The sequence below is a fragment of the Denticeps clupeoides genome, chromosome 1, assembly GCF_900700375.1.
Source record: "Denticeps clupeoides chromosome 1, fDenClu1.1, whole genome shotgun sequence".
In the NCBI taxonomy this organism is placed as follows: domain Eukaryota; kingdom Metazoa; phylum Chordata; class Actinopteri; order Clupeiformes; family Denticipitidae; genus Denticeps; species Denticeps clupeoides.
In genome coordinates, this window is record NC_041707.1 from 36,235,055 (window position 1) to 36,260,809 (window position 25,755).

General features: G+C 42.6%; 1 protein-coding gene across 5 annotated transcripts in view; it reads right to left on the reverse strand.

Moving 5' to 3' along the window:
* Positions 1-25,755, reverse strand: part of arap2 (ArfGAP with RhoGAP domain, ankyrin repeat and PH domain 2) — an 88,332-nt gene that overhangs the window by 4,613 nt on the left and 57,964 nt on the right. For 4 of the 5 annotated variants that reach the window (XM_028999609.1, XM_028999610.1, XM_028999608.1 and 1 more), the window contains exons 16-29: positions 22,955-23,099; positions 21,337-21,442; positions 18,579-18,777; positions 13,045-13,108; positions 12,713-12,876; positions 12,195-12,407; positions 11,351-11,456; positions 10,488-10,635; positions 8,272-8,343; positions 5,543-5,617; positions 4,810-4,927; positions 3,143-3,271; positions 2,156-2,283; positions 55-137 (exon numbers count right to left, since the gene is read on the reverse strand). In XM_028999609.1, the coding sequence (XP_028855442.1) occupies positions 55-137; positions 2,156-2,283; positions 3,143-3,271; positions 4,810-4,927; positions 5,543-5,617; positions 8,272-8,343; positions 10,488-10,635; positions 11,351-11,456; positions 12,195-12,407; positions 12,713-12,876; positions 13,045-13,108; positions 18,579-18,777; positions 21,337-21,442; positions 22,955-23,099 (1,750 nt within the window). The remainder of the gene's footprint in view (positions 1-54; positions 138-2,155; positions 2,284-3,142; positions 3,272-4,809; positions 4,928-5,542; positions 5,618-8,271; positions 8,344-10,487; positions 10,636-11,350; positions 11,457-12,194; positions 12,408-12,712; positions 12,877-13,044; positions 13,109-18,578; positions 18,778-21,336; positions 21,443-22,954; positions 23,100-25,755) is intronic. The other variant, XM_028999612.1, reaches the window with a different exon arrangement.

Here is a 25,755-nt window from a genome sequence, read left to right on the forward strand (position 1 = left end):
GTCCATTAGATGATGTCAGTGTGAATGCAGGGAGCGTGATGGCAATGACGGCACCTCGTTGGTGGCTTCATCTTTTTCCTCAGGCCCAGGTAGCACTGCACCAGGCTGATGGATACGTCTCTCTCAGGTTTAGCGCTCTGCAACGTAGAGTAAGGAGACACAGAATCCATAAAAAAAACAAATACTCAAGTGTCAGTAGAACCGAACATAGGCCGTGAACCGCAGGGGCAGAAAAAAACGGTAAAGTATGTAAAGTGGAAAATAATGGTGCTGCGCTTCTCTCCTTCTACCACGCCTTTCACTACTCTACTGCCATCAGTGGCGCAATTCATTGTAAACAAGTAACCCTACCCTGTGTCATTTATTTGCAGCATTTACAGCATTTATCAGACGCCCTTATCCAGAGCGACTTACAATCAGTAGTTACAGGGACAGTCCCCCCCCCTGGAGACACTTAGGGTTAAGTGTCTTGCTCAGGGACACAATGGTAGTAAGTGGGATTTGAACCTGGGACTTCTGGTTCATAGGCGAGTGTTTTACCCACTAGGCTATCCACTACCACATCATATTCTTGGTGAATGTCATATTCATAGTGAATGAACAGATTATCACAAGTTTGGTAGATAGATTACATTATTACAAATTTATTCATATCCTTTTGTCAGAAGAATGGTCTGATCAAGAGCTGCTCAACTGGTTCTCACCACTCAAAATTATATCCTATTCTTTGTATGGAATATAAATTACCCATAGAATTTTATGTTTTATTGCACTCAAAGTACACTCATACACCGTGAACAAAATACCAAAGTCATTTATTTACACATAATAAAGTGAACATGAGTCAATTGAAATCTTTATTCGTTGTTTTTTATAAAATCTTTTTTTTTCATTACATTTTTTTTTTACTTTTCTAGTCATACTATGTTTGTGATAAAATCTGTATCGTTATGGGAGCAATATGGATTTTTTTTTCTTGGATTGCAATATTTTTAAATAAAAAAAGTAGTAAAATAAATATTTTTATCATTCGTTCATGAGTTTCATTTGTCTTCTTGTTACTGCTGCATTCATTTATTTATTTTTTTACATCTTTGACACGCTTTCCCCCCCTCAACCGCAGCCACCAGCGCGTGTTAACTTCAGCAGTGATGTTGACAGCCGGTGACAGCGGTGTCGTCACATCCCAGCACTCCGTGTAGCAGCCGGCGTGAGAAAATTGATTTTCACCCCATCATTTCAGACAGACCCTTTTCTCATTTCCTTTTTTAAAAAATATTTTTCCCATCTACCCCCTCCTCCCCCCTTAGATAGAGATGTGCATCAAGACAAACCACTTCCTTAACACAAGTATGCACACACACACTCTTTCCAACCTGATATCTTGTCACAATTAAGTTTAAAAATGAAATTAATTAGTTTTTGCATTTGCACGGAACTGCTAATTTCCACCTCCTCTGTGTGATAATTAGCCACAGGCCTACTGTAGCCTAATTAAGAAAAAGAAATGCCTTCATTCTCAGTGTTTTCTCCTGCCTCCCTCCCCAAATCAATTATTAACACTGCTTCACTCACCACTGAAAACCACATCTCAGCTAGTGTGGCATGCCTCAAATACCCCTGAGAGGAACATGTGTGTGTGTGAGTGTGTCTTTTGCCTTGAGTGCATCTATCAAAACAGGGCAGAGTTCTGAACTGCATACAGTTCTTTAGAAAAGGACATTCATAAGCACAGATCATCAGCAGATTGTTCTATGGGTGCATATGCCTTTCCATCTATATCTCACACACACCTCTCTGGGGTGTTGCATGCTACCCGAGTTGTATGTTTAAAGGTGTGGAAAAAATTATACATCTTACATTCAAATAAATCTTCTGGCTGAATTTGTCTAAATGCTAAAAATCAAGGACATCAAGTACTTTTCATCGGTCCAAAATTCTCAAGCAAGGCTGCATGCAGCTCATGACCCTTGACCCCTTTCCTGCTGTATGCTAATGTTAAATGCTTCAGAGGGGAAAGCAGAATTCGATCCATTGTCTTGAAAGTTCGCAACAATTTTGTAATTCTGCTGCGGCTCTATGGTTGGCATGTTTAACTCTTGAAGCAAGAAAAAAAAAAAAAAACAGCACACACATACAGCAAGATTCAACTCACTTTTATATCTTTGTAGAGCAGCAGCTTCTTGTCTTTCAGCATCAGGTATCGCTCCTGGAACCTGTGGCCGGCGAGCAGTTTGGAGGAGCCGTCTCTGAACTTCAGTTGCGCCCCTTTCACCTGCTGCCCTGCCGAACGCAACACGCCCCCGTCCACAAACACCGGCGGGTGGGAGTCGCAGGTTTCCGTACAGTCAAACACAAAGCCAAAGAAGATGAGTGAGTAAAAGCAGAAAACAAAGCATCCGCACTTACAGTGCGCCTCAGGGAGCTCCGCTAGAATTCACCGCGGCGCTGCGGAAGGACTAATAGATATTAATTCCGTTTGGGAAGCTCAGCAGAAAGCCATTATTCACTTCTGGGGAAAGGTTACCTCTGATATTACTGTTCAATAATAGACCATTATGGCAGCACACACTTCCTCTTTCATCTTAATACCGAGGTCATAAATTGCCAGACGATTTGGCAAAAGGCACAACAATTTCAGTAATGCACAAGAAACGCCTCTGCAGGATAGCGGAATACAGTTTTATTCTGCTCCAGATGATTGGGATGCTGGAAATGGAAAGAACAGAAATAAACCGAAAAGCTTGTCTGAGCAAGTCGATAAATTCACAAGAATCTTTATTAAGTACTTATAAGGTATAATTACAAATCAAAAATGACCTGGTACATAACTAGAAATGATCTAGAGTCATGTTTTTAGTGCAGGATTGCATAAATCTACTATGGTCAAAAAAAGTTTTTTAGTTAATCCATAATATGGCATATAGTTTGAAGCGCCACGTTGACTGCAAATTAAAATTCCTATTCACATGCAGAACTTGTCTGGAATGCTCATTCACAACGAAATTCATTCTACTTTGATTTGCAAATGAGCAAATTAGCTGTTGATGGAGGGCTCTAAATGCAGGTCACTACTAAATGAATTAACACTAATATAAAAATCATATAAATCTTAATAATTATTATTGCAAAGATTTTTTACCTGATTGAGTGTCTTCCATGGCTACTCCTGCAAACCTTTTTATGATTAGAAAAGCTGAGCCGGGGTCATCTAGTGCACTCCATTGTAAAACTTGTTCTAGAACTTTCTCTTTGTAGTGTAGAGGACGTTCTGAGCAAAAAAAAAAAAAAAAAAAGGTTATCAACCGTAACCTATTGCTAAAAAGTATATACATTAAATCAAAAAGTGGCCAGTGATTATTCAATGATTACTCTCATTATTCTGACTATAGATGGTCTAAGTCTGTCAAAAAAAACAAACATAACTTATTAGTTGTACATCTGAAATTAGTTAATTGTGGTTAATTGTGATACATTTTTAAAACTAAAGCATGCTATAATATTTAATATTATTACAAAGAGACAAATACACACTGAATACATCAATGTAGGTGCTTCCCATTCACTCTGAATGGTGGGACTGTACTGAATATTGCTTTCACCAGAGTTCAAAATCAAGTCCATTTATGCAATTTCCCCAAACAAGTTGGCCGGTCAGTCAGATTTATTGCCGGCGGCTGCTTGTGTGCTCTCTGTGATGCATATGTGTAAAGAAAATGTAAATCATTTTAACATGTAAAGTGCATACAGTGAAATGAGGTGTCTGTATTTAACCCATGACAGGCGCCCGGGAGAAATGTGTGGGGACGGTACTTTGCCCAGTGGCACCTCAGTGGCATCTTGGTGCTTCGAAATTTAAACCTTTTGATTATGACTCCACTTCCTTACCTGCTAGGCCACCGCTGCCCTCAAGGTGATTCTAATGGAACGACTGTGACAACGGACCCCCTTAAAAGATGATTATGCTAAAGACCTTTTAAAAGCCCTAATCCTGCAAATTATGTTAATAAATACAGACTAATATACTACTGCAAACATTCTTTGGAGCTCATAAGAGCATAGCAGTGAACTGTTTCAGATTATTTTTTATGCAACTGCTTTAGAACCATATTTTCCCCAAACTGTGCTTATCGTCCAAAACACTTCAGCGTAATAGTTTGTGTCAACTGGGAATCCCATTAAATAAAAAAATTAAAAATGAAAATACCATTATAAATCACTGGCTGTTTTTCCCCCATCACTTTATAATTATGTAGTTCAATTTTGCAATTATCCTGAGCAAATCTGAACATGATTAGAAAACACAGTCATGTGCAAAATAGAGCTATTATCACGCCTTCATTTGTGAACAAGGTAATGCGGTGCATGCTGCTGGTAAGAATTCAGCTGAATGCCTCTCTCAGGACACACTCGCATTCATCAAGTTCAATGCGTTCATGTAATAGTTTTTCATACCCAGGAATCTTTTCCTTTTTTTGAAAAGAGAACTTATTAAGAATGAGACAACCAGAGAATGGCAATTAGCAATTCAAAAGGGAAGGCCCAAAGATACACACCAATCAGGCATGACATTATATTACACCGCTGTGTAATATTTCCCACCCACTGCCAGATGCCATGGTAACGGGATAATTGATGTTTTTCACTTTAACTGGTTATAATAATATGGCTGATTGATGTACGTTCGGTTTGATTTTTAACAGATATATGCGGTAATAGGCAACTTTCAAACATGGTCACTTTCGGTTCAAAGTCTTGGCTTTGAACTTCCATTACTAATTAAAATGAAAAAAAAAAAAAAAGACATACCCAGCTCTCCGTTCTCTATGACTTCAAAGGTGGTCCAGAGGTCTTCTGGCCTCGCAGGCAAGTGTCTCATGCTCAGAGTGCAGCTGGCCAACTCTGCTGAGCTCATGGTGGGAGAAACCTGCCGTGGAGAAGAGACCTCGTAACACAACTGTGAAAGTGTGGAAGTGAAGTGATTGTCATTGTGAAAGGCTGCAGCACAGCACACGGTGACACAACGAACTGAGTCCTCTGCATTTAACAAGCACCCTTGGTGAGCAGTGCGTGGGACCTCAGTGGCATCTTGGCGGCTCGGGATTCGAACCGGCAACCTTCTGATTACGGGGCAGCTTCCTTAACCGCTAGGTCACCACTGCCCCAGCTTTTGCAGGATGAATGCAGGACCAAAAGAACACTGACCAGAACCTCACACTGCCTTCCCATAGTGCATTGTGTTGACAGTGCTTCCCGAGATAAATGATCAATCAGACCAGGCCACCTTCTTACAAAACCCAACAGACTCTCCATGCTCTAAATGCCTTCAAAAAAGTGTGCTCCTGTAGCTAGACAGGAGCCTTGGATCTCATTTGGTATGAAATTGAAGGTTATCTAACAATGTCAGTATCATTTAAAATCTTAGACCTGCCTTCCAATTAACCAGCTGAACTATTATTAATCCAATGCCTAGTACCTCCAGTCCTTCACCAAGTCCTGCATCAGGTCAATCTTATTCTCTTCAGCATACCTCCTGCCATACCTTGATAAGACAGCAACTTTCTGGCTCCTTCTTCTCCAGGTACACCTCGAAGATCAAGTCTCCTGCAGGAGAGAACTGCAACACAGCAAAAAGGAAAACAATATCTTCCCGACTCCAAACATTTTGGAGAATCAATCAAGTCAATTTGGCAAGCCTATTCCTTTCATTTAGGGCAAGCGACCATGTCTGAGGTGGCTTCACGTTCACCTTTCACATGCCTCTTTGTGAGCAGCGCTATTATAATGCACCAGAAATGGCAGAATGAACCCTATCCTCAGGGCGCAGGAAACAGTAGATGACGTCCCCCTGGACGGCTGATCCTATTTCACCTCAGTTTTCGCTTCAACTTCAGAGAAGCCAAAGAAACAAAAGAGTGACTCTTTCTCGCTTCCTTTTCGCAAGCCTCCGTGTGGAATAAGACCATTTATTTCTCTGCTTTTGTTACGTCCTGACACTTGGCGCCAGGAGCTCCTCCAACAATGGGGTTGTTAAGCCAAGACAATGCCATGGCAACAGAAAAGTGCTTTCAGAGCACTATTGTAGACCACCTAGGCCAAACCTTTCTTCGTGTGTCGCTTCAGCGGGGAAAAGAAAGGCAGAAGAATAGAAGAGAGGGGAAAAATAAGTTTGCAAGCAGGGAGGGTGCGGCAGTACCGCTGTTAAAAAAAAATATAAAAAAAAATAAAAGCCCAACGCCGTGCGGCGCCGAGCCCATCGGCAAACACAGATTACAGCCCTCTCACAACGAGCAATCAGGACCCCATTCAGACCCGCAGCGCGGCATCATGGGAGGTGTGCGTGAGCATACTGAAGTGCACGGATGCATCTGGACGGGGCTACAGCTGGGACTCTCAGGGGGTGGCGGTGGGAACATTGTTCCCAAACAACTTCTGCATTCATATTAACAAACAGCAACAACAAAGAAATAACCTCCCAGAAGCTTGCAGAAACCCCCCAAAAAATGCAAACTTGGCTGCTAAGTCACAGAGAACTTCAAAGTGTCTTCCAGATATCTGGCCAAAACAGTTTAAACAAAGAAACTGGTTAATTTGTTAAAATAATTACTAAAAACACACAGGGACATATGCGGTTTTACTATGGATGGTTGAAAAGTCAAAGCAAAGGTGTCTCTGCAATTTCGCATCTGTAGTAAATGAAGTATCTGTCTTAAACCCATGTTAGATTTTACAAGGCGATATTCAGAATGCAGTTATTGTATATAAAAAGAGAAGTCCATTAAAAAGTTATTACGTTTGTGCAATATGTGCAAATATTTTGTAGTAAAGCATCAAGAATATTTTTTTTCTGCTATGCACAAGGTAACTGATTCACCACCCAGAATTTTTACAGAAGAAATACTAATAATGACATTGAGCTTCACAGTGGCATGCTAAAATTATTTCATGTGATATTAAAAAAAAAACTAGTATTTTGTCAGAGCATATATGTGCAGCCCACAACTTTAGATCAAAATTTTTAAGTACTTTATAGTCATTTTGCTGCTTAAATGTTAACTCACCTCTCATAGAAAGCTGTATACATCATGACTAGCCATTAAATGGAATTCTATTTCACTACCCTGTTGCAGCACATTAATCCAGAATTCTGAATAAACCTGCCTGGAACTTCCTGTCCGTTCACCTTTTTAAGCACACAGACAATACTAAAATCAGCAATAAAGCACAATCTCCTCCTCATATTATGTTTCTTGGAATATATTATCTTGAAGATATGCTTTTCTGTCTGAATGCAAGTAAAATCGTAGCGTAAAAGAAAAAAGGCTAACACACAAACACACACACACACACACACACACACACACACACACACACACGCTACTCCACCCTGCCGTGGAAGTGTCTGTGGGAATGAGAGGGGCAGACTTACTTAACTCCGCAAATAGCTGTAAATTGCAGGCCTCAGCCGCGAACGCCCTACTGTAGGTGTAATTGTAGGGACTTTGGGGAACAGCCAATCAGCTTCTCCTGCCATTTACTCTGCTGGATAAGCCCTCCAAGCCACCCCTTCCCCTCTACACGTTCACGGCCCTTTACTTTCAGACAGGTTAGCGGTAAAAGCATAGCGAGAGTGAGAAATAAAAAAAATAAAATAAAAAAAGAAAGAGAACAGGGAAGTCTGTATTTTAAAAGGCTTTATGTTCTCTGAGTACACTTTGCAGTTTATGACTGTACCTTTAAATGTCCTCAGAAGTTTCAGAAAAAAGTGGGGACATTTTTGCGACACTAGGAAAAATATTTTTTAACAAAGGATAACAAACCATGATACAAGATACACATATATACTGAATATGCATTAGATATTACACACATATTTTACTACCCCAGATCCTCACGAAGACAAAGGGTGTGTAATTATATTTCAATGGGTGTTAATTTATGCAAGATTATTAATATCCAGAGTACAAATAGGTGTTAGTAAAAATTCTGAACATCCCCCATCAAAAGCCTAACAATTCGTTTATCTGGCATGTGTGATAAGAAGCTATTGTACAGAAGCTATTTTCTTCGGAATAAATGCTTTCTTACAGCACCACTGTCCAGGCATGAAGTGCCGGGCACAAAGGTTAACTGGCAAACAAATTATTTCTCGCTCCTGTCTAAATGAGTTTCTGACCTAAATGCCCAATTGGACAGTCAAACAAGCGCGCACACACACACACACACACACACACCAAAAATAAAAGTGTGGAGGATGGTGGGGAAGCTTACAGTAGCTGCATCTCTCCACCTTGTGATGAAGCTGTCTTCTTTCTCCATCTGCCGCACTTGCTCCTCATTAATCTGTGCATGCAAACAGCAGCAAAGAGGAAGTAATAAACAACACATACACACACATCACCCAACGTTACATCAACGAACCTGCACTCTGAACATTAATCAAAATATTAAATAGTGGTGCATAAACCCACCATCTAAAGCATTTTAAAGACGTTACAGTAGTGCACAACCTGTTATTGCCCAAATAACATAATGATACTATTGCCGCTTCACTCATTTGTATAATTTGCATGCATAAAAATGACTGTGTTTTTAGGATTTTCTGATTAACGATTAACAAATTATTCTGAAAGTGAAGACCATCGTTTTAATTAATATGGACCACATGCCATATATCACAATAAATCCAATGAATGTCCATAATCTTGTGTTTTACTCTCTTATGAAAAAGAAGACCACAAACTCACAGGTTCAAACCCCAGCTACTACCATTGTGTCCTTGAGCAAGACACATAACCCTGAGTGTCTCCAGGGGGGACTGTCCCTGTAACTACTGATTGTAACGAGCTCTGGATGCCAGGAACTTTCATTCTCCCTTCTGCTCAATTCGTTCAGGCAGATTGTCCCGACTAATGCGGTCAACTAGCTAGTCTACCACCTTATCCAACTCAATCATCCTGTGTATTTTTCAGCAGGATCCTCAACTGGGGCAGTGGTGGCCTAGCGGTTAAGGAAGTGGCCCCGTAATCAGGAGGTTGCTGGTTTGAATCCCGATCCGCCAAGGTGCCACTGAGCAAAGCACCGTCCCCACACACTGCTCCCCGGGCGCCTGTCATGGCTGCCCACTGCTTACGCAGGGTGATGGGATAAATGCAGAGGACAAATTTCACTGTGTGCACCGTGTGCTGTGCTGCTGTGTATCGCATGTGACAATCACTTCACTTTTTTATTTTTTTTTTAAACTAAGTTTTACATATTCTGTGACTTTTCAGCAACTGACTTTAGATGGGACAAAAGCAGATGGGGGTTACAGGAACCCCTGTTCCAAATTTTCAGTGCCGAATACTTTAACCTGCAGCTCAATGGGAAAGAGAACAGGACAAAAAGAACAAAAAAAAGTTTTGCATTTGCCTTTCCGCTCGGTCAGCGAAGGCGACTGTGTTAATAACAGAGGGACGGGGAGGACACGCGCGTTTGTTTGCTGATAAAGGCGCCGGGCCGCTTGTCCTCGTTGATGCGGTGTGCTAATGAGCGTCTCCTGCGCGGATCACTCAACCCGCAGGTCCCCCTTCTCCCTCGTCATGCTAACGCCGCCGTCGCTAACTGATTACTGGCTGAGCGCTTGGCGCGGCGGGGTGACAGCGGCGTCGCCAGCGGGAAATCCCATTAGAACCTCCAATCGAATGAAGCAGCCGACAGTTCTGCGGCGTCGCTTCGCTAACGTTATACAGGGGTGTGCAAAACGACATTTGAAAAAGGTCCCAGGGTTTAATAAGGTGCTCTTTCGGGGCCCTATTTTCATGGCAATCTTTCAATTATGTCACATCAAGTCTGTCTTCAGGATTTACAGCAATTTATATCCGATAGACAAGTAAAGGTTGCTTACTAGTTAGGTGCATCGTGCAGAACCCAACTAGCAATTCTGTACTTGTTTCCGAATATCATAGGATGAACTCTAATGATGTTTTAATGAACAAAGTGCTCATCTCACTCTTCCTCATTCTGTACAACTTCTTCATTCTGTCGAGCTGGTGAATCTGAAATCCATGAAAATTTCCGACGCCTTGCAGACGTCTCAAATGCGTCTCTGCAATTTCCTCCTGAGTGTTACTGGTAGGCGTTAAAGATAATTTAAAGCAATTTAGCTGCTAATGTAGGTCAAAGCACAGCACCCATTGAAGGAATCAATCCTCTCTCAAATCAAATCCCGCCCCCTCCCGAAGGTTGTCTGGTGATGTTGGAGCTCTGTCCATATCTCATGTAAAGACAGCTACTGTAGCCATCCGTTATCGCCAGCTCCATTCTTTTATTGCAGAGTGAGCGGTGGTATGTGGAGCACTGTGCTTTGGGCTTTAAAATCAATATTTCAATATCATGTCATTTACTTGCCACATAGGTCAAAAAGACAAATCTGGAGAATGAAAGTGGAGAGCGTGCGTCCATGTTGTGTGTGTGTGTGTGTGTGTGTGTAAATATGGGTCGCATACAGAGAAGAGCTCCACGTAGTTGGAGATGAGGTCCTGGACAACACGGGCCTCCTGCTCACTGTGGCCCTTGGTCTGGAACAGACATGGCGAGAACACACACGCCAGGCTGTGGGCATGCATCTGGTTGATGTGGCCACATCGCTGGATCCTGCAACACGCACGCACACAAACGCATGCACAGATTTTACGGATCTCTAAAAGCAGAGAAAACCATGCCTGCAACAAACAACCGTACACACGCATGCATAGAGAACGGGCGGGGGAGCGTTAATTTATGCATACAAACACGCACACACAAGATCTACTACACTACATAAATGTGCGTATTTAATTGGTTTAACATTCACACGCAGCCACAGAAAATTGAGGAGGAAATAAAAACCCACAAAAAAGGGAAATTAGGCCCGCGTCCAAATTCGGTAAAAGGGCCAATTAAGTGTTCTCCAAACAATCCGAGTCATTAGTGCCGTATGCGCTGCAATCTTGGGCGTCCGCTGCAGGATTCCAGCCGAGCTCCGTCATCACCGGCCCCTCATGCGCCGAACACGTTTTAACCGGGGAGATGGGGCAGTGGTGGCCTAGCGGTTAAGGAAGCGGCCCCGTAATCAGAAGGTTGCCAATTCGAATCCCGATCTGCCAAGGTGCCAAGGTGCCACACTGCTCCCCGGGCGCCTGTCATGGCTGCCCACTGCTCACTCAGAGTGATGGGTTAAATGCAGAGGACAAATTTCACTGTGTGCACCGTGTGCTGTGCTGCTGTGTATCACATGTGACAATCACTACACTTTATTATTAGATGCGGCAGTGGCTTGGGCTTCCCGCTGGCTTTAAAACCGTGCTCGTACGTGCGTTCGCGTTCGTACCTGTACAGGTGCTGCAGCAGGGCTGCCAGGGTGGAGCGGTTGATGGGCGGCAGGCTGTGGATCAGGGTGGAGTATTTCTCCACCCGCGCCTTCCTGTCGTCCTCATCTGGTGAGAACGGAAGCAGAGCGCGTTCGTTGCCTAGGGGCAAATTCACTTTGGCACAGCGATGGACTGAAATTTGTGCCAGGAGAAAGAGAATTTGAATCCGAATTTCGTTTCATTTGAATGGTGAACATATGAACGTTCTCCCATGAGAAGTTACACTTTTACTGCAAACTGCAGAGCTGGCGCAAACATGGAAATGCACGCTCCACTGCTTTTTCTTAACCCGAAATTGAATTTGGAGAAGAAGTTTCAATTGAATCGGGATTCGGATTAAAAGTAATACGCCCAGATTCAATTTGCACAATTCAATTAAAGTTTGTGCAATTTAGATCAATTCAAGTTCAGATTCTGCTGGCTCAAATCTCAGCCCATATACAGCAGCCAAAGCACATCCTGGGATTCTGTGCTGGGACCAGTACCGCATGACTGAAGCCACAGTGGACTATGATTCTTATACTACTCAATTCCAGAAAAATTCTAAATAATCTGAGGGATAGAAAGGGAGGAGATCATTGAATGGATTCACACTTTTGTTAACCCTCTCTAGTTAACCCATTTTTTGTCTTTGTTTTCAACAGTTCTGAATTCTACATTTTTTAAAACATTGTTGAAATGCATGTGTCATTTAATCTGTTTCAAGTGCTTCTCTGCTTCATTAAAGGCTATTGATCTTCTCAGATATCACCCTTTGTGCAAAAAATATTGTTCAATTATAAAAAATACTAAGGTTTTGGGTACCCAGGGCCAACACCCAGTATGGGTAGAGCTCTTTGGCCAGCAGTGCGTCTTCGCTCTCGGACAGAAAAGCTTTGAGGGTGTCGGTGATGTCCTCCAGCCGGTGGTCCTGTAGACGGAGCTTGACGTTGCGGGCGTCTCGCCTGAACTCCTGCAGCAGCAGCGCTGTCCTCGCCGGGTCCCCGTTCCTCTGGTAGATCCCCTCCTTACACAGACCTGCATGTGCAGCGGTACAGAAGAGGTTAGTTTAATACATGGCAGCATGGTCTGAACATTCAGAGTATTCAGAATCTACCGCATTGTCCTGCCATTTTTCCATTTTGCCGTTTTGAGTGAAATGACACAGTGTTAAAAATGGAAAAAAAAATTAAGCAGCGGGTCAGTGCAGGATGGGAGAAACTCATAACTCCTTTTAATTATAAAAAATAAAAAAAAAATGTTCACTATAGCAATGCACAGAGCTGAACCTATGCAATGTAGCCAATGAGAGGCCGAGGTTACAGAAAGACAGAGGGCGTCACCGTATTGCGTGACGAAAGCGATGCAGCTGTCCACTGCGATGGGGATGTCATGTTTGCTGAGCTGCTGGTTGCTCAGCGCCTGTCCGTCCGTCCCGGCCGCAAGCTGGATGGCAGAGTGCCACAACGCAAAGTCCATCTTGTTGTTGCCATGGATGTACAGGGTTCTGAGAGGTCACCACACACACACAGTTTATACAGATGAACACTTCCAATTAACAAAGACCAAACAAACAGAGCATGACAAAGATACAGTTAAAGTGTGTGTGTGTGTGTGTGTGTGTGTTTAGAGACTCTGTTAGGAAATCAAACGAGATCTCATGCAGACAATTTACCTCCCACCTTCTACCATCAGCAGCACCTGAATCCTTTCTTCACCTTCGACATGTGTAGAGACAGCTGGTGAGAGATAGAGAGAGAAAAAAAAAAGAATAAATCCTTATTACAATGGGCAAAAACACAACAGCTAAATCATGCACAAATGACATGGTGACAGCATTATCGCAGATGTAGTTGCAGAATATATTATATATATTATATATATATTTATTTATTTATTTTATGAAAAAATTACTGCCATGTTGATGGTCAATATTATGTTATTCTATGGCCATAAATGGTCTATTGAACCAAATTACTATTCAGGAATTTATACTCTTATATAAATAGAAATGTCTGTAAAGCCATGTATAAAACTGGTGTGACTTGAGGCAAATGTATCTTTGTTAAAAGTGTCTTAGAAAACCACACAACACTACACAAAAACAGAGTACGCTGTGGCTTCAGAGAATATATTCGAATGTATTTTTTTAATCTACAACACAAAATATTTATTCCAAAAGCAGTCATATGCTCAAATCTATGTAATCCAGTAAGTTCCTGTCAGACAATACATTTCGAATCAAATTAACAAATGTCAATTGGAATGTTTTCTAGTTTTCAAGTTCATTAGACTTTTCTTCCTTTTGTTCAGAAAGGGTGTGAGAGGTGGCATTTGTACGGGCCTGGCAAAGCCCACACACATAATCAATGTCATTTTAGGATTAATAAAAAAGATAAATGTTGTTGTTGTCATATGCCCATCTAAACATAGCTGCATGATAATTTTTCATAAAATTACACAAAGACATACACCTGCGGTAATACTCTAAAACTGAGCAGATCTTGGAGAAAACAATCTCATCGTTATTTCGATGCCAAACTGCATCCCCTTATCCTGACAATACTACTGTGGCTCAAGGCCTCTCACGGCTTACTGTTAGAACAGAGAATTTAATGACAGCAGGCTTTTTTTTCCACCAAACAAGACAAACACACACACACACACACACACATACACACCTTTTGCTTGATCAAAAAAAGGTCAAATATGTTACACTTCTCGTATCGGACCCACCTCAGACCTTAGGAGAGGAGGCTATGTAGCAATTTCACGCTTTGACTAAACAGCAATGTTCTGCTGCGGCGAAGGTGATATAAAAAGGTGCTGCCTGGAGGTGAGGCGCTCTCGAACCACGACAGCGCCGCTGCAAAACTTTCAAGGTTGATGGAAAAACTGCTCACTAGATTTCACAGGAGTCTTCAAAAAAAAAAATAAAAAAAATAACAGCAATTCCTCACAGTTTGATTGACTATACAATCGTTTATTAAAGAAGCTCTTATCGGCTGAATGCAAACACCTCCTATCAGCTTTCGAACAGACGGGAAGGGGGGGAAAAAAGGCTTTACCATCAAAAAAACTTTATGATTTATTTCTTTATTTCGGTTCTGAAGGAACAACACAGTACTTCCACAATCAGAGCTGGGATTGCTGTGTCTACCTATGAGAAAGACCCTTTTCATGTGGCGTAGCGAGACCACCGCTGCCACCATCTGGAGATGCATTAAGGGCAGAACATAAACAGGCCCTTTGTTTCAGGAGAAGTGCTTATCTGGGAAGGGAAATGTGGAACACTGTTCCGTTTTTTTGAAGTGCTGAAGGCAATCAGGCTATGAATTTGCCGAGTTTTTATTTTAAAATATTTTATGTAAATCTTTACACTCTTCATAGCCCAAAAGCGTACAAACTTGATGTAGAGCAATTTTAAGATTGCTCTACGATTCAAAGACGTTCTATATAACATATTCAGAAATGTAAGACCTGCATATGGAGGATTATTCGAATACAATAACAATCTATTATGCAGCCGTAGCTGTGAGACACTAAAGGCTCATTCATGCTACTTTATCTGCAAAAAAAAATAACAACAACAATAATAATAATTTTTACATCCTTTCAAAACTATCTTTTACTGGTTATGCAGATATGTAGTCATCCAGCACATTGAAAGTCCAATTTTACCATTTTTTAATTTTGGTTACAACGGCCCCTTGATTTCTCAATCGGTAAGCATAGTTAATGTAGAGCATAAAATAGCCTGTCACAGGTTTCCCCAATACACCAGACCACGGGTTTTTCTTACACATTGTTGTGTCCATTACCTTGAAGTAAAGAGCCAAATGGCTCCACCTAAAACTTTTAATGCTCAAATAGCCCAAGTCTCTACAGAGGGCTCCTACTGTCTGGGTTTGTTAGCCTTTTGAATGTGACATGTGACAATTTCAGGACCATGGACAGCGACATGTCCATTAAAAGGCCGTCCACAGAGCATTTAGATGGGGTCGTAATGACTGAGGTATTAACTGCTGCGTGAGAACAGTGGAACTTCATTCGCAGAACTGTAACAAATTGTGCCGAAAATGTTACAAACGGCGCTTTACTTCACATTGATCAAAGCCAATCTAGTTTACTTAAGAGTCTGATGGAGGATTACGCGGGCAGACTCGCCCTACCTCTGTGGGTCAATCATAATCACATTGGGCAATTTACTCTACCCTGTATGCCTATTTATTTAGCCCCTCTGTCTCAATCTGGATTCGGTGCCAGCAGTATGCTGCACAATAAAACATGAGTGGACAATAACACCAGGGATAATGGCAAGCAATCAATGCTGCCACTTCAGGACTAACACCAACACTTAAAGTCATTACAGGCCGGGCCACTTCCCCCGACTGCAAATGCTGCCATTTAAATGTGTCCAAGGACAACAGTTTAACATTTTTGAAGGCGTTGTGAGCAGGGGATAATCCACAAGGAAAAGAAGCACCCAGTACACAGCCCAGGGTGGATAATCCTGCTCTTACCATGGCCAAGTGCCTAAGAAAACAGTGCCTCAGAGGACCTGTCCTGGATCATTAACACCTCCAGCCTGGTCAAGAAGGCTCACCAGCGCCTCTTCTTCTTGAGAACATTAAAGAAGAACCGGCTACCCACTACCATCCTGGTGAACTTCTACCGCTCTACAATAGAGAGCATCCTAACCAGCTGTCTCACAGTGTTGTATGGAAGCTGCACTGTTGCCGAGCGTAAGGCAAAGTAGCGGGTGGTGAAAACCGCCCAGCGCATCACAGGGACTTCCGTCCATTGAGGACATCCAGAGGAAGCACTGTCTGCATCGCGCTCGCAGTATTCTTAAGGACTCCTCCCACCCGGCCCACGGACTGTTTTCTCTCCTGCCTTCAGGCAGACGCTTTAGGCTACCACGGACAAGAACCAGCAGACTTAGGAACAGCTTTTTTCCCCAGAGCTGTCTCCTTGCTGAACTCCTCTGCCCCCCCCATACACTCCTGGTAAATCACTGTACTACCTAATCTTGCACATTTTTGCACATAATCATTGCACTGACTATACACTTTGTTTTTATAAATATGATCATATTTATCCATCTCCTGCACATATCACCTTATGTATATACATAACTTATTTGACCTGTATCCTGCACTTGCTGCTTATTGCACTTAGACCTAAACTGCATTTCGTTGCCCTGTACTTGTACATGTGTAATGACAATAAAGTTGAATCGAATCTAATCTTCAGGTTTTCGGTGTAAGTAAAACAAACAAGTCACTATTAATAACGAACACAACCAAAAACTTTCAATTTAGCTTCGGTCATGAAAAGCAGTTCCAGCCCAGACACCTACCAGCATCTAGGTCAGTCAATGATTCACAATAGATTAACAAATCAATCACAAATTTTGCCAAAAAATATTCATGACTAATTGCGATTAATCATCACGAGTTTGCTATAATATTTAAAACTATTACAGAGACAAACATAATGTTGAAAAATAAATAAATCAATTTAATCCATGTATGCAGTTTGAATAGCAATGACTGGTTGCTGCTCATCATGCACCACATCCATGAGAACATACAGCAATCAAAATGCCCAATTGCGGCAATTAACATTAACTTGATTCATTTATTCATAGCAAAAAACAGATTTCAAAGTTCATCACTAAAAAAAGCTGTCATGTTGTGTAATTAAGATTGAAGGACTTTTTTTTTTAACAGATGCAGAGCAGAATGCTAACCAATCAAGATTCACGTAGATAGAACAGTTAAAAGTGCTAAATCTTTGTGCCTGTGGCAAAAGAAATATGACATTTCTTCACTACAGGATGAGTTCTTTCAACACAGTTTCCCACATCCACACCCAATTTGGTCTTATTCTGACACCTGTGGTGTTAAATTTGCTGTTTAATTTCCAGTGCATGTGTAAGTGTGTGTGTGTATGTGTGTGTATGTGTGAGTGCATGTGTGCCTTGTTAGCGTGACTGATGTCATTATGAGTAGAGGTGACAGATCTTTAATCCTGCCTAAGGTGCCGGAGAGCTTGGATTTGATCCGTGGTTGGGCCGAAACGGATTAAGCCAAAAGAAAGAAAAGGGCGTGTTCATTGATTTTTTTCCAGACTGTTCTGGTGCAATCGATTGTAAAAGTTCTCAAACCCGACACGAGGCTAACGTCCCACATGGACAACTAGACAATGGTTAACCTGCTTGATGTCCCAGAATAGAGTTCTGCATCTAGGATACATTTCCAAACTCTCTTCCCAAAACTACACACACACACACACACACATTTATATAATGTATATGTATAATGTATATAATGTTTCAGTAGCAGTGGGTGAAGTACTTTCTTGGGGGTCCAAAAAATCATATGAGGATTTTATAAACTGTAAACGCTACACAGCTGTGGACAAAAAATGGTCCAGAGAAGGAAAGGGGCCAAACGTCAATGATGTCCAATAGAAAATCTACAGTCACTCAAATTAATAAAAGAAAAGAAAAGCAATACTGGTCCCTATAGGAAGATTTCAGAACACTTGTGGATAACGGATTGGTCTGTGAAGCTGAACATCAGACAGGGTGCCTACAAAGATCATATGTCCTGGTCATGTGGACTGTCGTGTGTGTGTGTGTGTGTGTGTGTGTGTGTGTTGGATCTGCTGGTTCCTGCATTCATGTGAATGTTACTTTGGCATGTTCTACAGTTGCTGACCAAATACACCCCTTCTTCATGGAAACACTACATTCCCTGCCACACTGCAAAAATTATTCAAGAAAGAACTGAGAAACAAAACAAGTTCAAAGTGTTGACTTCATCTCTGATGTAAAAGCCATGTGGGCCCATCTGGGATGTGCTTGAAAACCATGGAGGCACTACTTTTTCTGTTTTGGGGCAGTAATCAGAAGGCTCCCGAACCGCCAAGGTGTCACTGAGGTGCCACTGAGTAAAGCACCGTCCCCACACACTGCTCCCCGGACGCCTGTCATGGCTGCCCACTGCTCACCAAGGGTGATGGTTAAATGCAGAGGACACGTTTCGTTGTGTCACCGCGTACTGTGCATGCTGCGTTTCACAATGACAATCACTCAACTTTGGTGGCAAAAAGCAGACCTACCCAGCAGAAGGCAGGCGGTCATCATGTTTTAATTGATCGGTGTACGTCTCTGTGTGTGTATTTCTCGTGCGCTCTTACTGAGTTCCTGCAAGCGCTTCAGTTGCATCACTCCCTCCTCTCCTTGGTTCTCAGGCGAGCAGAAGTGCAGGTCAGATCCCTCCAGGCCGAACCAGCCCACCCGCCAGTGGTAGAGGTCGTGACCTTCCTTATAATACAGCCGCCCAATCAACTCGAAATCCCGCCTGAGCATGACCTCTGCTTCAGCTGGTACTAAACACTACAGGATAGGGGGAAAGAGAGAGAGAGAGAGAGAGAGAGGCAGATGAGAGATACAGAATATTTTTGTTTTAATGGATCGTTTCACACACAGTTCACCTGAAGTGAAAATGTCATCATGTAACAAATGTCACATGCACAATTATTGGATGCTGCAGCATTTGCCATTAAAACAAGCCACTGTTGACCAAAGGAGGATGCGTTCTTTCCTGCTGCATCTCATTCACAATTTGTTCATAACCAGAAGTGCTCCACAAATAAATACTGATTAACAGAGAAATTAAAGAAAGTTGGTCATTAAACGTTGGTAATGGACACTGGTTATAGCCCAATGGACTATATAATACACCAATGAAGTGGAGAAAAGGGATGGGACTAGATAAACAATTCACTAGATAAACTAATTATTCAAAATGGTGTTTATTTGATGTTCATGCTTACCTCTTTTGTCTTTGCTTTTCGATTTTGAGTTTACTGCATTACATCCACCCATTGCATTCAGTCACATTTTTTTTTTAGATATATTTTCAAGGCATTTATTAAAACCATGTCCACTTGCATTGGATCCGATTCACTCGTTCACCAAAAATGCACTAGTAAAATACGTCTGCATGCCTGGTTTGGTAGCGGATATGATCCTGATACAACTATAATAGGTGTCTCAGTAGGTGTGTCATGCAGCAGTTAAACACTTATCAGAGGGTGTGTTTTGGCACATTTCTGAGGTGAGACTGGCAACACTGCGCTATTGAGACATATTGGTGAAGGTCAAGGCTAAGGATTCCTTTCTCTTCAAAATGCAGATAACATGATTTTGATTCATTTTTATATAAAGAGACTAAACAGGCTGATCCGGAGGGCCAGCTCTGTTCTAGGATGCCCTCTGGACCCAGTGGAGGTGGTGAGTGACAGGAGAATGGTGGCTAAGCTGTCATCCCTGCTGGACAACATCTCCCACCCCATGCAGGAGACCCTGACAGCACTGAGCAGCTCCTTCAGTGGCAGGCTGCAGCACCCACGATGTGGGCTCGACAACAGCTGACCACAAATACAAACATCCAGTACACCATCTGCACTTCTCTTAAGTGCAATATGTCTATATCTACCCACTCTGTACATATGTAAAATCTTACAAATATATATTTTATGCATATATCGGCATATTTTTATTTTCACAACTCACATTCACTAATTTATTTTGCTATTCTAGGACTATTCATCTGCTTATTTCTACAGTGAACTTTTATATTATACAGTCAACATAGTGTCTTTTGCTATTGACTTTGCTGCTCTTATCTTGTACTGTCCATTCCTTCCATGACTATGTAAATTTCCCACTTGTGGAACTAAAAAAATTCCCCTTGTCTTATCTTATTTTATATATCTTGATCTGACATTTGCAAAATGATAGCACTTTATGTTTTCTGTTCTGGTTAAACCAATCTCCTCCACATGCATGTGTAAGATGGGAAATCCCAGGTCCATTGCACTTTGCTTTTGTCCTGTGTGGAGGACTGTGTATTTGTCGGGCTGTGACACCCCCCCCAAGCAGGAGGTGTCAAGGGCCGTCAAATGGCTTGTGGTGTTGTGACGAGAGAGAGGGCAGAAACATCAAAGAACAAATCCTGATTGGACTGTGGGAACTGTTCGGGAGTCAAATGTATAAATGAATATTTTCTTGGGGGCTTCTGACTTTCCTCTTGCTTGCTCTCCCTGTTTCTCAAGGGCCACTCTGCAGCTTGGTTCCTTGCTTTCCTCTTAACTTCCTCTATCCCTTTCTCCTTTCTTTTATTTTGGCTCTCTCTGTAGCTTTGGTACCGTTTTTACATACAATATTTGCAAAATACAATAGTTATCTCTACTGGTGTTAATAAATTAGAAACTGTTGGTTTCTGCTACATGCTACATCCATTGTTATTTTCAGAAACAATGGATGCGAGTGCTGTTTGTTAGCTTTCTAAGTTAATAAAAACGTCACTCACTTGCACTTGCGCCCGCCCTGACCTGCTTTGTGATGAGAAAAGAAAAGGAAAAGACAGGGGAGAGGCTGAGAAATAAAACAAACAGACAGAGAAACGAGTAGAAGCGAGGAGAAAGAGTCACAGCTACCATCTTAATAACCCCCTCCCTCTCTCCTTTCTCTCCATCCGTCGGTTTGACTGATAGCGAGGGGGGGGGGGGGGGGGCGTCCCGGGCCCCTGACACAGACAGAAGGACAAATCCTCCACCTGCCCGTCCATCCGTCACACATACCCACAGCCCCGCGTCGGCTGGGATTAATAGGAGCGGGGCTGAGACCAAATAAAATGGGACTGAGGACACGTCGCACGGCCTTGTCGGTGAGTGTGATGTGTGTGTGTGTGTGTGTGTGTGTAAATGTTCATTCTGCACTCCCTACAGATGGTTTTAATGTGGACTAAATGTGGCCAACCATGGCCTGGACAACAACTACATATTTTAACACTTGCGTGTGTTAGGTGTGTGTGGGAGGGCCTGTGTGTGAAACAGAGGGAGCGGGAGAGAGAGAGAGAGAGAGAGAGAGAGTGTGTGTGTGTGTTACCTTAGTGACAGCGCGGGCCCAATCTCGGTGTGTCTCCGCGGTTTCCGCTCCAAACACCTGCACTCTCTCACTCAGCAGGTACATCTCAAATGTAAACACGGCCCTGCTGGAACGTGGGACACAAATAAACTTTTTTTTAAAAATGTAACATTCATTAATTGTCTCCCTCTCTCTCTCTCACACACACACACCCAGATAAAAGGTCCGATTAATGGTCCCGACATGACATTTTTTTTCTTTTATTTGGGTCTCTGGGTGGACAAAGCATTAGAAAGGAGAGGTAACCTTCCCCCTTATGATGTCATAAGGGGACAAATTCTAGATCAGACCGTTTGAGCTGCCGCTCTCTGAATGGCAAAGCAGAATTTCTATCCACTATCCATTTCTAGCCACTGCAGGACCACAGACAATAAATAATCTCATGCACAACCCCAAAAAGGCTCAGTCAGGGCATAAAGGTGTGTGTGTGTGTGTGTGTGTGTGTGTGTGTGTGTGTGTGTGTGTGTGTGTGTGTGCATATAAACACGTGCGTATCTCAGTGCAAAAGTGCAAAAGCCAGCTATTAATCTCTGTTAGTCTTTTTTTCACTTTGTCCATCAGACAGGATGGTGCAGGCAGATGGGTCAGTGAGCCGCTCTCCGATTGGCTGCAGCAGCGCGGTCTATCCCCAACCTCCCTCCCCTCCACTGCATCTCTTCCAAAGGGTCCGGAATCGCTGTTCACGGCTGAACTCCGCATCGTATGAAACCCAGGAGGGGTCGCAGCAGGTCAGCTGAGAGGATTGTGGGATAGAGTGTGTCGGAGGCATTTCATGCGTGTCGGTAGGTGGTGTTCGGCGGTGCGTCGGCACGGGGGGTTCGTGGGTGACCTGTGACCCCCTGACAGGTGTGCAAGCGCTCGTTAGAGAGAATCCCGAGGGAAGGGGTGGAGGGAGGGGGTAGTTGGACCGAAACAAAAGAATTGGAAAACGAAAAAGAAAAAAGGACACCATTCACAGAGAGAAGCAGGATGTCTATATACAGCTAGATGAGAGAAACGAAAGGGAGAAACATTCCTTTACTAATTCATTAATACTAATTGGAGCCGTTCAGACAGAGGGCAAGAGGAAAGTAAAAAGGCTAAATGAAACACAGACCCCGCCCACAGCTGATATCAAATCAATTGCTAACATTATAATCCTAAGTAAATCTTTACATTCTGAGGGTGGATCGCAGTGTACAAAAAAAAATTGATCATGTCAACCAAAAACACTTTTTTTTTTATTGTGACATTTTCCTTTAGGAGATGCAATATGTTCCTGACCACATACCCTGGTGTGCCAGTATCAGGTGACTTATTTTAAAATGGACTGATTGGCCTGAGCCAATCGCATCCTACAGGGCAGAGGAGTGTAGGTTTCTCCCCGAAACTGTGTAATTCCAGGGCTGGGTATATGTAGCAGTGTAGCTCTATTGACAGTTCTGCTTCATTAAAGGCTTCATTACTGCATAGAAAGTGGTAATTAACTGGGATAAAGGCCCAGGTCTGAGGGAATTTGTGGTTTCTCCCATTGATGAGGACATACAGAATACACATTAATTGCTGAAATTATATTTTCTTCAGAAGAAGACGTTCCTACCCTGATCCAGTCATGGTTTCGTTGTGGTTGATGGCCAGGCTCACAACCTCGCTGATGTTTACCCGACCAGTCGCTATGGCAACCCTCTTGCTCTCATAGTAACTGAGGAAGCCACCTTCCAGGGTGAACCATCGTCGGACCATGTCTGCCACACAAACACACACATGCAGATATGCGTTATATGTAGTGAAGGGCTGTGCATTTATACATTGCATTAATAGGTTGTCAGTTCTACATGCAACCTGTCACAATGACGGGGACATTCACAGTACGATGAAAAAGACAAGATGAAAGGAGGAAGGGGAAAAAAAAAGCAGAATGAGGAAGACAGACAGGGCCACTGAGGGGGAGACAGATCTGTCATCTACCGCGGCTGGATTTACATACTTAACAAGCATGAAGTTCAGGCAAAACACACTTCAAGTTGAGGTTTCAAAGTCAAGCAGCCATCTGCTTTCATTCAAAAGACCCCACCCCCTCCAGCACACACACACACACACACACACACACACACACACACTATACCCTACCTTCACCATCATCCCTCCATCATCATCACAGCTTCTCACACCATTCACCAAGCATACACTCATTATCCATACTCCGGCCAGCTGTGGTGAACTGAATTACTTCAACAAAAAAAGAAAAAAGAGAAACAAACAGGGAAAAAAAAAAAAAAAAAGATAGAGAAGGAAGAGAAGAACTGATACAGTTGTATGTCTCTGCTGCTCGCGCTGCTAATGAGTTGAAGAGTTCGATGGGCAGCAGCCGTTGACAGAGGTGACATTTCGGCAGCGCCGCCACCGCTGCAACGCACCCCCTCCCAAAGAAGAGCCCCGACACCCGCCTCACTTACTTCCCAGACAGCTGGTATTTCGTTTTGCCTTCCGTTTAATCTCGGAGACGTCCTTAATGACAGTGCAGCTGTGGGACTCTCTCATGGTATTTACCGCACAGTGCCAGACACTGCCCTGGATCAACTGAAATGCCACCACCGGTCACTCGTTTCGGAGGAAGTTACACTGCTCTCAGTTATTTTAATTTGACTTAATTGTCATATTGCAACTGCAGCCTAATTCTTGACATCAGGAAATATCAGTGTTACCAAAAGTCAAGTGTCCAGGACATGGTGTCCAATCTCATCTAAAAAAAGAGCCACTTTGTAAGGTCACAAACGTTGTGAAGGACCCCGCTCATCCATCTCACTATCTCTCCTCCCACCTGTCTTAGCAGAAAAGGGCTCTGTTCCACATGAGCTTTGGCAAAAGTTTCTTCCCATAAGCCATCAAACTTTTAGTAGCCTACTGGGTTAGACACTCGCCTATGAACCAGAAGACCACAAAGTCCCAGGTTCAAACCATTTTATCCCTGAAAAAGTCACTTAACCCCGAGTGTCTCCAGGGGGACTGTCCCCCTGGATAAGGGCGTCTGATAAATGCTGTATATGTAGAAATAAACACACAACACCGATCTGAACTGATACCTGCCCATCATTTCAATTAAACAATTTTCATAATACTCTATAATACTGTGTTTATTTTCTGTTCATAATCCTGTTGTTTTCCTTATGTTATATATATTTCGCTCTCAACACAATATTAGTGCACAACCTGAACAACTTATTATGTCTTCATTGCACCTACTGTATTGTACTCATATTGTTCAACCAAAATGGTCCTGTTGCGTAAGCTTAGTCAGCCCCATCTTACACTGCTGTACTTGTTCACGTGTATCATCTGTTTTGTCTTTCGCACCATGTACTGTCCTGTGAGCTCTCCTGTACACTTGTGTTGCACCACGATGTGGTGAGTGGGCAGAGTGGGCTTTTCTTGTATTTTTGGGATGACCTTAAAGGCAGCCAGTAATTAAGACACTGTATGGAAGACACATACACAATTAGTACAGGTTACAACACCTTTTTCATAATTATCCGAAAAACCTACTGATGAATGTGGCCCTGCAGCTTTCCAGTTCCACCCAACCACAAACACCTCATACCACATCTGGACAGACTCTGAAGTTCACTTCCCAGTTAATACAGCACACAGACAAAGGCTCTGCTAGTTGTGAAGGTCAGCGACCTACCGAGGAGCCATGCACTTGATCCTTACTTGACCTGCATTAGCACAATATTAACCCACATTAACCTACATGACTTTCTAATATCCTCTCATATATTTTAAGACCAGTGGGGAATAATTTAGGAACAGTATTTTATGATACATGTTCAAATAGGGGATAACGCATACATTCAACACCTCAACGAGGCATTAAACGTGAACAGGCGTAATTAATTCAGAGTCGCCTACCACCGCACACTGCAACACGGACGCAATAAGCCTTGCTGAATCAAAATGATTGATTAAAACACGGGTAGAAAACATTTGGAAGTGTGAACTACATTCAGGGGTTCAGACGTAAAGAAGCAAACCCGTAATCAGAAGGTTTCCGGTTTGAATCCCAGCCACTGAGGTGGTTAAAAGCAGAGGACACATTTTCGTGTCACCGTGTGCTGTGCTGCAGAGTTTCACAATGACAATCACTTGCACTTTGAAAGAGGACAACCGTAGTTGCCAATTATCTGTAGCCTGAGTATCACCAGACATCTCATAACGTACATGAGTGCGTATTACACATATGGCATTTGCCTTGAGTTTTTTTTTCTTGCAATTTTGTCTAGAGACAAAAAAAAACTTCCATTAAAAAAAAAAGTATTCCACTGAAACAGAATGGACTGTGGTCTTCCCTCGAAGACCTGTTGCACATCACATGACAGGCGCCTGGGGAGCAGTGTGTGGGGA